This window comes from Trichosurus vulpecula, chromosome 2, assembly GCF_011100635.1.
Source record: "Trichosurus vulpecula isolate mTriVul1 chromosome 2, mTriVul1.pri, whole genome shotgun sequence".
Taxonomy (NCBI): domain Eukaryota; kingdom Metazoa; phylum Chordata; class Mammalia; order Diprotodontia; family Phalangeridae; genus Trichosurus; species Trichosurus vulpecula.
The window spans coordinates 57,975,438-57,987,775 of NC_050574.1; the positions used below are offsets into that span (position 1 = coordinate 57,975,438).

General features: G+C 43.7%; 1 protein-coding gene across 2 annotated transcripts in view; it reads right to left on the reverse strand.

Moving 5' to 3' along the window:
• The window catches only part of MYOM3 (myomesin 3), an 87,958-nt gene that overhangs the window by 38,996 nt on the left and 36,624 nt on the right, over window positions 1-12,338 (reverse strand). For both annotated transcript variants that reach the window (XM_036747030.1, XM_036747029.1), the window contains exons 10-17: window positions 9,960-10,121; window positions 9,513-9,654; window positions 8,042-8,241; window positions 7,350-7,403; window positions 5,225-5,352; window positions 4,485-4,668; window positions 4,145-4,319; window positions 584-705 (exon numbers count right to left, since the gene is read on the reverse strand). In XM_036747030.1, coding sequence (XP_036602925.1) covers window positions 584-705; window positions 4,145-4,319; window positions 4,485-4,668; window positions 5,225-5,352; window positions 7,350-7,403; window positions 8,042-8,241; window positions 9,513-9,654; window positions 9,960-10,121 — 1,167 coding nt within the window. The remainder of the gene's footprint in view (window positions 1-583; window positions 706-4,144; window positions 4,320-4,484; window positions 4,669-5,224; window positions 5,353-7,349; window positions 7,404-8,041; window positions 8,242-9,512; window positions 9,655-9,959; window positions 10,122-12,338) is intronic.

Here is a 12,338-nt window from a genome sequence, read left to right on the forward strand (position 1 = left end):
GCTTCCCTTGTCCACCTTCGCTTCAGCCTCATTTTATGGAAAAAGAAACTGAGTCCCTGGGGGAAAGGGGAGCAAGCCAAGTGTAGTGTCATTAAGAATACACTCAATTTGTTTGAATTCTGGTCCTTCTACTCATTGATGTGTGACCTTGGCCGCATTATTTCTACAGTTACACCTTCTACATCGTGGGGGTTAGGGGCTAGGCAGCCCCATGATCTGGAAAATCCGCATAAAATTTTTGGCCCTCCTTTTGTACCAGAGAAGAAGTCTGAATTTTTTCTTTTATGGGATGTTTACAGAACCTTACTGTAAAATTTGGGGTGTTAGATATATTATATTTGGGGTACCCATATATTTTATGCATTTCTCAATTTCTAAACTTTTTCTGTGTCATCTACTGGGCTTCGCATGTCATCTGCGGGACTGTTCCCTGCCATTTGCCAGAGGGGAAGGCTGGACCCCCTTCCAGCTCTCCATGTTCTAGCCTCTCATAGCATTGCCCGTAAGACCCCAAAATGGATTCCTGCCCCATGGCTCTGGGACCTGGGGAGGCAGTCAAGCTGCCTTGGTCCCTTGTACATACCAATGGCTTGTTTGACGGTGATAGGGTCTGTTTCTGCTGACCTCTCTCCCACTCCAGCTTCACTGACTGACCGGACACAGAACACGTATTCCTTCCCTGTTTTTAGTCCGGGGACCGAAAACCTGTGAGAGGAACACATGATCTTCAGGAGCACTAGGTACAGAGTCTCAAAGCAACATTGATAGACCCGGTGTGGCCTGAAAAATATATGGAGAAATCTGAGGGCTACAGTCTGGGCCAGGCTGCTCACAGATTCCACAGTACCTGTGATTGGCAAAGCCCATTTCCTTAAGATCAGTATTTTCCCAGAGATGTCTTAGAGCTACAAATCATGGACTTCTTTGTCCTCGGAATCATGAAAATGTCAAATAGCCCAAATATGCATGGTGGGGGTGAACAGGCCATAGCACGCCTTCAATGTGATGACCATCATTTGGGGGTGACTGGAAAATAAGGGGTCATGGCATTAGGGAAGTCTCTGCCTCCACAGGATTATAGACTTAAACTGAGGAAGTCCTTAGGGCCATTCATGGGATGAGGAACCATATCTCTGAAAATGCATGACATGCTTTTAGGTTTAATCTATGGTTATCAACATTTTCTCCATAATTTTCTTAAGTTTACATTCTAAACAACCAACAAAACAATAATTCAAGCCCCGATAATGCAGTCTTTGCTGATTTCCAAGGTGTAAATTTCCAAGGGGCCTATAGATGGCACCATAGTACACAGAGCCCTGGGTTTGGAGTCAGGAAGACTCATATTCCTGAGTTCAAATTTGAGCTCAGACACTAACTAGCTGTGTGATCCTGGGCAAGTCACCCAATTCTGCCCCAGTTTCCTCATCTGTGAAATGACCTGGAGAAGGAAATGTCAAACTACTCCAGTATCTTTGCCAAGAAAACCCCAATTGGGGTCATGAAGAGTCAGACACGACTGAATGACTAAAGAACAGTTCAATTGAAACTAGATTTGTTAGTATATCAAGTCAGCTTCAATGGAGGTAGCCAATGGACTGCTCCAGGGCAATGTCCTGGAGCTGTTTCATAATTTTATTCATGTTTTTGATGATATAAATGGCATGTTTACTAAATTTTTAAAAATTGAAATTTAATTAAATTTAAATTTTAAATTAAATTTATTATTATGTTATATATACAAATATATAATTATTAAATTAATTTAAATTTAAAATTCAAATTTTAAAAGTTTATTAAATTTTATTAAATTTATTTCCAAGACAAATCTCAAAGAGTTAGCATATTGTTATGATAGACTCAGGATACGAAAAGATCTCGAGATGCTATAATGATGGGTTAGATTGAATGATAAGAAGCTTGTTAGAGAGGCTGTCAGGTCCTAAACTTGGGTTCCAAAAAAATTGGCTGTACAGGTACAAGATGGGAGAAGAGTTTGAAAAAAATCTGAGGGCTTAGTTACCTTGAAGTTCAATACGGTCACAGTGGAATACTATCTTAGGTTTCACTGAGAGTCCTAGCATTTGCAATAAGGGAGGTAATGGTTCCACTGTACCCTACTCTGGCCAAACCACATTAGGAATATTGTGTTCATTTTTTAGGCACAGCATTTTGGGAACTTGGAGCAGAATTAGTGAGCAAGCAGAATGGTGAAAGGACTTGAAAACAACGTCTTATGAAGATCTCTGTCAAAGGGACTGGGCTTGTTTAGTTTGGAGAAGAGAAGGCTGAGGAGCACATGATAGCTGTCTCCAAGTATCTGGAGAAGGATTAGATTTGCTTTGCTTGGACCCAGAAGGTAGAATAGCAATGGAGGAGATACTGATTTAGGCTCAATTCGAGGAAAAATTTCTTCATGGTTATAGCTGTCCAAAAAGTGGAGGAGGGCTGATGAGGGTCTTCTCATTGAAGGTTTTCAACTGGAGGCTGGAATTCCATTTGGTGGATGTTTAGAAGGGAGTCTCAGTAGGAGAGGAAGGGGATTCACAGGCAAACATGGGCTGGACTAGACCACGAAGGTCCCATTCATCTCTGAGAATCTGTTATTCCTCAATCCTATGAGACAATAGGAAGACTGGAAAAGATGTAGTTAAGGCAGTGGCTGTTTCTGACCCTGTGCCATAGATTCATCACCACCCAAGAACTTTTGGTGTTTTTTGGTACCTCAAACCTCAGGAAGCTCACAACAAAACTTGGCATTGATGACTTCCCCAGGGAGCTGCATGTGTGTGTTTGCCTGTGCGTGTGTACTGCACATACGCTCACACAATATGCACATGTACACACACATACACACGTGCACACACACATATGTATACTGTAGACCCCTCCCCAAACCATTTTCAACCCCTATGATCTGAGAAAGGCTTAAAAGCTGAATTAGTCAAACAGGAGAGTCATTGTGGCCCACTCTGAGCTTAATCTACCATAATGCTTTGTAATGCTATGGCATAACAGACATGCCTTGCTCTCTGAGTGAACTGAAAATGCGTCTTCCTGGATCAGCACTACAAGGCCAGATGAAGCTGACCAGAGCATTCTTCTGATAAAGACTACCAAGGACAAGGCGCCTTGACCAGACACTACCTTGAATAATGGGACTTTTCTTATCTTAATATTTTATGGACATACACTATGTTATGTCATGTTAATGGTAAAGGAAACACAGATATCTTGCGTTGTAATTTAAATTTTGCCAACTCTCCTATCTTATTGTATTTACAACTTATTTAATTAAGAAAATTCCTTTCTCGTGCTATGGTTAAACACATATGGAGATCATCGATTTGAGTGATATAGACATCCTGAGTTGGGATTGTTCTAAAATGTATATAAGACTTCTCATCTTTTTATCAGCCAGTCAGAATTAAAGCTCTGGCTCCATGTATACATGTATTTTGTTAGCTTTAATAATAATTTATTTTTTATAATTTAAATAATAATTTAATAAACAATGTGAATTTATATACCACCTAGCCTCTTTGCCCATTCTAACCAAACTTTCAGGTTCACAACACACACACACACACACACACACACACACACACACACATGCACACAGAGGAATACAGACAGAGAAATCCTCCTAAATACATCAGATTCCCACCCAGAGCCTCATGGGCTGCTGTAAAGCCTGGTTCATTGTCTCTCACTCCATCCATGACAAACAGCTTCATGACAATACAATGGACCATCCTAACAAGCACCAGCCCAGAGGTGGTTCTTCTTATGGATTCAAATCCCAGCTCTGTTTTCTGCATGATCTTGAGCCTATCACAAGCTCTAATGGTCCTCAGTTATTTATTTTAATAAGTTTAAAATGAAGTTGGACTGTGGGATCTCTACAATCTCATCCCAGCTCCAAGTTAATAATCCAAGTCAATGATGTCTGTATCTAGACGCTATCCTAGAATCCAGAATTCTGGGTTTTATCTGCTAACTAGAAGCATCTCCAGAGTGGGAGAGAGGCTGGTGCCCTCTTCAAAGCCACTGCCCCAGTAGCTGCTCTCCAGCTCAGATGCAATGGTTTCCTTCATGTGGAAGTGATTATACTTTGGGAACCAAGGACGTAGGGAGGACTTACCTGTTACTCTTGATGGGTTTGTTGTTAACAGTTTGCCATTCAGAAGCGCCTGCTTCCCTAGAATATATGTAATAGCCCAGGAGCTCAGAGTCTCCTGTCACATGGTCCCAAATCAGGGAGACAGAGGTTTTTGTGTCTCTGAAAACTTGGACTTGAGCCGGAGGGGGAAGAGTAGCTAAAAGAACAAAATAAACCAAAACCACAAGATGAGTAAGGGTAGGAGGGGAGAGGAGGGCTGTGTCCTAAGGGGCCATGGTAGTGGAGGTGGAGAGCTGGCCTGTCCTCTCCATCTCTGTTCTGAGGCAGGATGTGCCCTCCTTCCTCTGCCCACCAGTAATACCTGGCTGACTTCCGAGGGTGATTGGTTTGCTGGGCTCTGAAGGATCGCTCAGGCCATACCGGTTTGCTGCTCGTACTCTGAATCGATACTCCTTCCCTTTCTCCAGATCCAGGAGTGCGAATCTTGGGGACTTCACAGGGGTCTCCGAGCTCACTGCCTCCCAAGCATTGCTGCCTATGACTGACTAAAAGGCAAGCAGTCAACCTCTGCCTTACTCTCCAGGGTGATGGGACAGTGCACAGTAGTATGACAAACATAGAAAAATGGTGGATTGTCCAAAAATGTTTCTATTGAGCTTTGGAGATTAACCTCATAGTCAAACATACAGAAAAGAGCCCTAGATTTGGTGTTTGAAGACATGGGCTCAAGTCCTAGCTCTGAAACTGTCTAGCTATGTGACTGTAAGAAAGTCACTGAAACTTCTCCAGGACTCAGTTTTTCTTCTCTAAAATGGGGGTGATAGTATTTGCACTGTCTCCTTCACAGGGTAGGTATAAGGAAAAACGCTTTTCAACCTTAAAGTTCTATAGAAATGCAAGCTAACATTATTTCTCAGTCACTCTAATGCAGCAGAGCAGGATCTTGTCTTAGACTGATTCTTAGAGGCCTGGGACATGGGAGACTTCTGTTTTCTAAAGATCTCCTCAGACGAAGACTCTGGTTACCCTCCTGGATTGCATGGTCCAACCCTCCATCTTGGCGAGGTACCCATGAAAGGGAGAACTTCAGGGTCTCCTCACCTTCTCCAGCAGGTAGGTCAGGTCCTCTTTGCCTCGGGGGCATGGCTCATCCCAGGACAGGAGGACATAAGCCTGCCGAGTCTCACTGGCTCGGACATTGGTGGGAGGCAAGGGGATGGTCACCAAGTCTACAAGGGATCCAATGAAAGCATCGATCAGCTGATGGCTGGCTATCTTTAAGCAGGCTCCTCCCTCACCATCCCAAACACATTACTTGGGCCTACTCTATCCTTTTGATTTTGGCTGTTGAATTGAGTAGGCTTCAGGGAGGAGGTTATTCAATGTATTACATAGTTTGAAGGACAGGACATTTTCATATTTTCAAGTGAGAGTATTGGATTAGATGATTTCTAAGGCCTTTGTCACAACTGAATAGTTTATGTTCTGACTGTTCTGATATTCCGTGTTCTAAGGTCCTGTCTGGTCTAAAATTCTGTTTTAGAGATCCTCCTAGCTTTAATAGTCTATGTTTTGAGGTTCCTTTCACCTCTAACATTCTATGCTCTAAGATTCCCCTCAATTCTAATATTCTCTATTCTGAGGTTCCTCCCAGCTCTGACATTCTGTGTTCTAAGGTCTTTCCCAACTCTGACATTCTGTCTTCTAAAGTCCTGTCTAGCTTAAAACTCTATAAAGGTCCTTCCAAATTTGACATTCTGTGTTTTGACATCCCTTTTACTATTAACATTCCTCTAAGGTTGCTTTTAAGTTTCTACCTCTATGGTTCCTTCCAATTCTAATATTCTCTGTTCTGAAGTTCCTCCCAGTTTAGACATTTTAGGTTCTCAGGTTCTTTTCAGTAGTAAAACTCCATCTCCCTCAAAAGAATCTATGCTTCTCGAGAGCAGGACCTTTTCAAATTTTTATCTCTGTTTCTCCAGTGCCTGACATATAGTAAGCTCTTAATGAGGGGTCTAGAGGGAGACCTAAGAGCTTGCTTCTTCCTAAGGGAATCTGGTCTGGGATGAAAAATCATCTGTAGACAATTGAGAATTGATAGGTAGGGATAGGAATGGAGTGATTTTGTTGGTTTAGGGAAGACAGCTGCTTTTCTGCAAAGTATAGTCTTAGAGAGAGCCTAGAACAGTGAAGGAGAATTGCCAGGTTGCAAAGATAGCAGAGGTTGATATCTAAGCCAGGTCTTCTTGGCTTGGAGGTACATTCTCTATGCATCATGCCATGCTACTTTTTTCATATTCCCTCTATCACTGTTCCAATAACTAGTAATGGAAAAGAAAGGCTCTCTTCCAGAAACTCCATAAAGCTGTTTGTACCCAGGGTCCTGGGGCTTTGTTCCATCTGCAAATGCTTCTCCATTCTCGCTCCTGAACACTATTATCTCCCTGGGTGTAGTTGAGACTCAAAGGAAATACAGCTCTAGCTAAAGGGAAGTGTCCTGCCCTCCTGAGACAGCATGCTGGCATTCCTGTGGCCTTTGTCTTAAGAGCCCACAGCTCTGCTGGTAGAATGACGGGAGCCTTAGTCTGGGAATAGGAAGATTCAAGTCCTGGCTCTGACATTGACAAGCTGTGTGACCTTGGGTCAGTCATTTTTAACTCCTGAGCCTTTATAGAATGGTTACAAATATTTGTCCTGGTTCTACTCTGTTATGAAGGCCAACTAGGACAATGTATGTAAATTGGTTTTATAACCTTTTAAGTGCTTTATAACTATGAGCCACCACCATTACCGTCGTTACCATCACTACCACCACTACCACCACCACCATCATTATCATCACCATCACCACCACCATTATTATCATCACCATCACCATCACCACCACCACCATCATTATCATCACCACCACCACCACCACCACCATCATTATCATCACCATCACCACCACCACCACCACCACCACCACCACCACCATCATTATCATCAACATCACCACCACCACCACCATCATCACCATCACCATCATCATCATCATCTTCATCTCATCTCAGTGTGGAGGCATTGGTTTGTACAGAGCAAGCTAGATTTCCATTTGCCTAGGTCTTAGCCTCATGCTTGCTATGGATGATGTTGGGCTCCACACTTCCTCAGCGTTGTTCTAGACTACACTTCCCCCTAAGGATGGTGTTAAAATCTCATGTTCTCTGCCATGGCTTGATGTTACCTTCAGTATCAGCTTTGCTGACTGTGATGTTCCTCATAAGATCAAAAGGGATCACTAGGACAGAGAATAGATTTGGATTAGGGATGTGTGAGTGTCTGTGATAGAAATCAAGGCCTTTAGTTCGGCTAAAGCTGATTTCACTTGCTCTTTCTGGGCCTCAGTGATCTCCTCTGTAAAATGAAGGGGTTGGAATAGATATTGGTTAAGGCTCCCCTCCACCCCCAGCTCTGAAATTGTGTGTTCTAAGGGCCTTCTCAGCTCTGACATTATGTATTCTAAGGGCCCTTCCCTCCTCCAGCTTTGACATCCAGTATTCTAAGGGCCTTCCCAGCTCTGACACTCTATGTTCTAGGGTCCCTCTCAGCTCTGATATTTTGTATTCTAAGAACCCTCCTAGCTTTGTGTGCTCTAACATTTCAGGATTTAGGAAGGGGCTCAGGATAGGAAATAGAATGAGCAGAATACTCACATTGGAAGTTTGCTGGGCAAACTCACCCATTCAGAACGTTCTGTGCCTATTGTAGCCTCATCTTCTCTATAGCTCTCCTTTTATTAGTCACTTATTCAAATACTACTTGTCTCACTGTTTCAAGGGTGTGTGTGTGTGTGTGTCTTGTATCTCCAATGATGTGTAGGCAGGGACTATGAATTCCCTTTTAGATAGGGAGCTCCTTTGGCATCCCTGTACCCACCTGTCTTCCTCTCGGCTTCCTTGGGGTCTCGCATAGTGACCAACTCTGTGGCCTTGGAAGGGAGGCTGGTGCCTGCTTTGTTGATGGCTCTCACCCGAAAGCGGTAGCTCTGCCCCTCAATGAGTCCTCGAACAGGGCACCGGCAAGTTCCTCCAGGGGCCTCATGACAGGCCTCCCACACCCCAGATTCTCCCTGGCACCTATTATCAGAGATAACTGAAGTTCTAGGCTTTCCAACATGGGCACTGTGCCCCAGCCTGAAGAAATAAATTCCATCTTTTATATACCCAGAGCCTTTGGATGTAACACTGACAATGAATGTCCCCTCCTGGAAATCCAGGCCCTTTTCCTCTTATCTCCCCAGTAACCAAGGCCCCTTCAAATTGGGGATTAAATTTTACCTCTTCCAAAAAAGTCCTCCTTTCTTAGTCCTCCCTCAATTTACTCTAAAATACATCTTAATCTGCATTTGCTGCCTTGGTCTTTTATAAGCCAGACCCCATTGCTCCTGCCCTTGCTCCTTACTGCCAGGTGCTAGAGCAAACAGAGCAGGACAATGTCCCCCTTCTGTGACTTTTCCTCCATTTAAGGTCCTTTTCCCCCACAGATCTCCAGGGCTCTCCAAGCGGCTCCCTCCACCATATCCTCTGACTTGATCCTATTCTGCCTTTGTAGAAAACTAGCCTTTTTGTAAAGACCTGGGAGTTAGGGAAGTCATTTTCCTTTTCTGGTCCTTTTTTCCCATCAGTAAAATGAAGGGTCAGTAGTCAGAATGATCCCTGACATTCTGTGTTCCAAGGTCTCCAGCTTCCACACTTCGTGTTCTAAGGGCCCTCCCAGATCTGATATACTATGTTTTAACGTCTCTCCAGCTGTGACATTTAATGTCTGACATTCTGAGTTCTAAGAGCTCTTCAAACTCTGACATCCTAGATTCTAAGACCTCTCCTTCCAACTCTGACATTCTCTATTCTAAGGTCCTTCCCAGAGTCTACATTCTCTGTTCTAAGATCCCTCCCAGCTCTGACATTTTGGATTCTAAGACCCCTTCTTTCAGCTCTGACATTCTCTGTTCTAAGGCCCCTCCCAGTGTCTACATTCTCTGTTCTAAGGTCCTTCTCAGTGTCTACATTCTATGTTTTAAGGTCCCTCCCAGCTCTGACATTCTCTGTTCTAAGGTCCTTCCCAGGTCTAGCATTCTGTGTTCTAAGATTTTGTTTAAGCTCTGACATTCTTTGTTCCAAAGTCCCTTCCAGCCCTGACAGTCTATGTTCTAAAGTTCCTTCTATGCCTGTCATTCTGTGTTCTAAAGTCTTTTTCATCCCTACCATTCTGAGTCCTCTTTGAACAGGGACGGTGCCCTCTGTTTCCTAGGTTCCCTCCCCACTCCCCACAGTAAATAAGACACACATCTTCCTATGTATAAGGTAGGCTCTTACTTCTGGTCATTGGCCCTTCCTGCAGCACCCACCTCTCAATGGTATAGCCAATGATAGGGCTGCCCCGGGTGTCACTGGGTGGGACCCAGGTCAGAATCAGGCAGTCTCTATTCACATCATGGCACTGGACGTTCAGTGGGGATCCTGGAGCCCCAGCTTTCTCCGCAGGGGCATCTGAAACAGAGTGCACTTCAGACTGGCTTTCATTTTACAGCACCTTTCTAATCTGCTGCATCATCTCTCCATACTTCACCCTCACCTCCACCAGCATCCCCTCCATTGTTCAGATCATTGGTGCTTTAGGAGAAGGCGTAGGGTGGCAGTGATGTTTGTGACAAGGTTGGGCCCTATCCCATCTTCATCACTGGGTCATCCCCAGCTCCTACCCTGTCTGGGATTCTCAGTGCCAAACATCTCAGACCCGCTCTCTTCCCCAGGCCAGCCCTCCATTGCTCCTTCTCTCTGTCCCCAGAACTTACCTCTCACAAACACATAGGCACTCTGCTCCTTGGAGCCGAAGGGAGAGGGCACTTGGATTTTGTACAGTCCTTCATCCTCTTTATAAGCACAGGACACTTTCACAGAGGCCTGGCGGTCCAAGTATTGGAGCTGGCGCCTTTTGGAGATCTGTAGCAGCATCCCTGAATCAATCAACCAGCAAGCACTTAATCAGAACTTTCCATTTGCCAGCCACTAAGCTAGCTGCTGGAGACTCAGGAGCAAAAGCAAAACAATCTATGCCCTTGAGGAACTTACATTCAAATGAGGGAGATATTGTGCACATATAGTTTCTATAGAATAAATTTTTCTAGAAACTTGAAGATTTTTTTAGGAGGTGGAGTGGGGAGGAAGATCTAGAGAGACTTTCTACTAAGGGTAGTATTTGAATTGAATTTTTAAGGAAACAAGGAGTCGTAAATAGAAGTGAAGAGTTGGTGCATTCCAGGCATGGAGGACTGTGGTGGGAGATGAACGTCCGTGTGTGTGGAGCAACAAAAAGGCCAATCTGACTAGACCACAGAGAGTGAAGGGGAGGTGATGTGTAACAAGGCTGGAAAAGCAGATTTAGGGGCAGTCTGTGAAGATGAGGAATTTCTATTTGAAGGAAAGGACCGTCCTGCCTTTGGGACTGGAGGGAGGGGGAGAGGGAGTGTCTCTGTCCAGCACACTATCAGGGAACCTTGTACCTGTCAAAGACAAGTGCAGAAGCCAAAATACTGGGGTCTCAAAAGTATACACTATTGAAAGTAAGGCATAAGGTTTACCTAAAATTTGCTAGAAATCTACATGTAAAAATCTACATGTCTATCAATCAAAACAAAAAAACCTACACACCAAAGCAAGGCTGCACACACTATAAGACACCAGAAGAGAATGCCATTTTTTTATGACCAGGCAAAAAATGAAGTTTGTTCTCATAAGACTCCTATTGTGTTGCATATTTGTGATATGAGGCCACATGTTGCTCATCCCATATGTAGGGAAAAAAGGAAAATAAGCATTTATATATTGTGTGCCATGTGCCAGGCTCTGTGCTAAGTGCTTTTACAAGTATTTTATTTGATCCTCACCACAACCATAAGTGGTAGGTGCTATTATTATCCCCATCTTACAGTTGAGGAAACTGAGGCAAACAGAGGCTAAGTAGCTTGTCCAGGGTCACAAAATTAGTATGTGAGTGAGGCCCAATTTGAACTTAGGTCTTCCTGATTCCAAGCGAGGCACTCTATCCACTGTGTAACCAGCTAGCTGTAAGTCATTGAAGTGGCAGGATACCATTATGATCTAATTTTATCTTTGGCTTGTTTTACCCTTCCATTTGTGACCAACACACTATTCTGGATTTGTAACTTTAAGGCAACCTCCTTTCCTCAATGTGAGATAATTTCTAGAACTTTCTATAACATTCTGGAAGGATTTCCACTAGCATATGCCAGACCTAGACTTCTTGTGTCACAGCAGGCCACTTGCCTCCTCCTTATCAGATTTGTTATTGCAGGGGGGAAGGCAGGGCAATTGGGGTCAAGTGCCCATAGTCACACAGCTAGTAAGTGTGTCAAGTGTCTGAGGCTGGATCTGAACTCAGGTCCTCCTGACTCCAGGGCCAGTTCTCTACTCACTGCGCCACCTAGCTGCCGCTAAACTGCATTGGATTTAACTGATAAAAATATTATTTCTAAGAGATCTGATCACTGAACACAGCTCAGTTTACTTGCTGCGACAGAATGGTGCCTTAGACTCAGATTGGTCTACTGTCAAGGAAGATATTGGCACAGACTTTTCTTCATTGAACTCCACAGGCCCAATTATCGGAGGACTAAATCTCTTTGGATGTTTTTCAAGTGGGAAATTGTCTAAATGGGGAAGAATTTGCTCAGATCTGTGCCAGACCAGTTTTATATAAACCAAATCTGTTGGAATCAATGTTGAAATGAAAAGTTAAGAGAGTATTTCGCTATAGCAGGATACTGAGCTTAGGGCTTAGAGTCAAATAAGGATTTTTTTCTCTATAGTAGGACCTTAAAATTGTGCTGGTTTCCTTCAGGTGTAGTCAGTGAATGTTCCACCATTTGAACTGAATTTTTCTAATCTGTCTTAAGTGAAACGAATTGGGAGGGCAGTTAGATTGCACATTGCATAGAGTTTCCATGCCTGGAGTCAGGAGGACCTGAATTCAACTCCAGCCACTTCCTAACTGGGCTTAACCCTGTTTGCCTCAGTTTCCTCATCTGTAAAATGAGCTGGAGAAGGAAATGGCAAACCATTATTTCTGCCAAGTAAACCCCAAAATGGGGTCATGAAGAGTCAGATACAGCTGAACAACAACAGCAAATTTCTAAATGTTTTTCTCAGCAGTG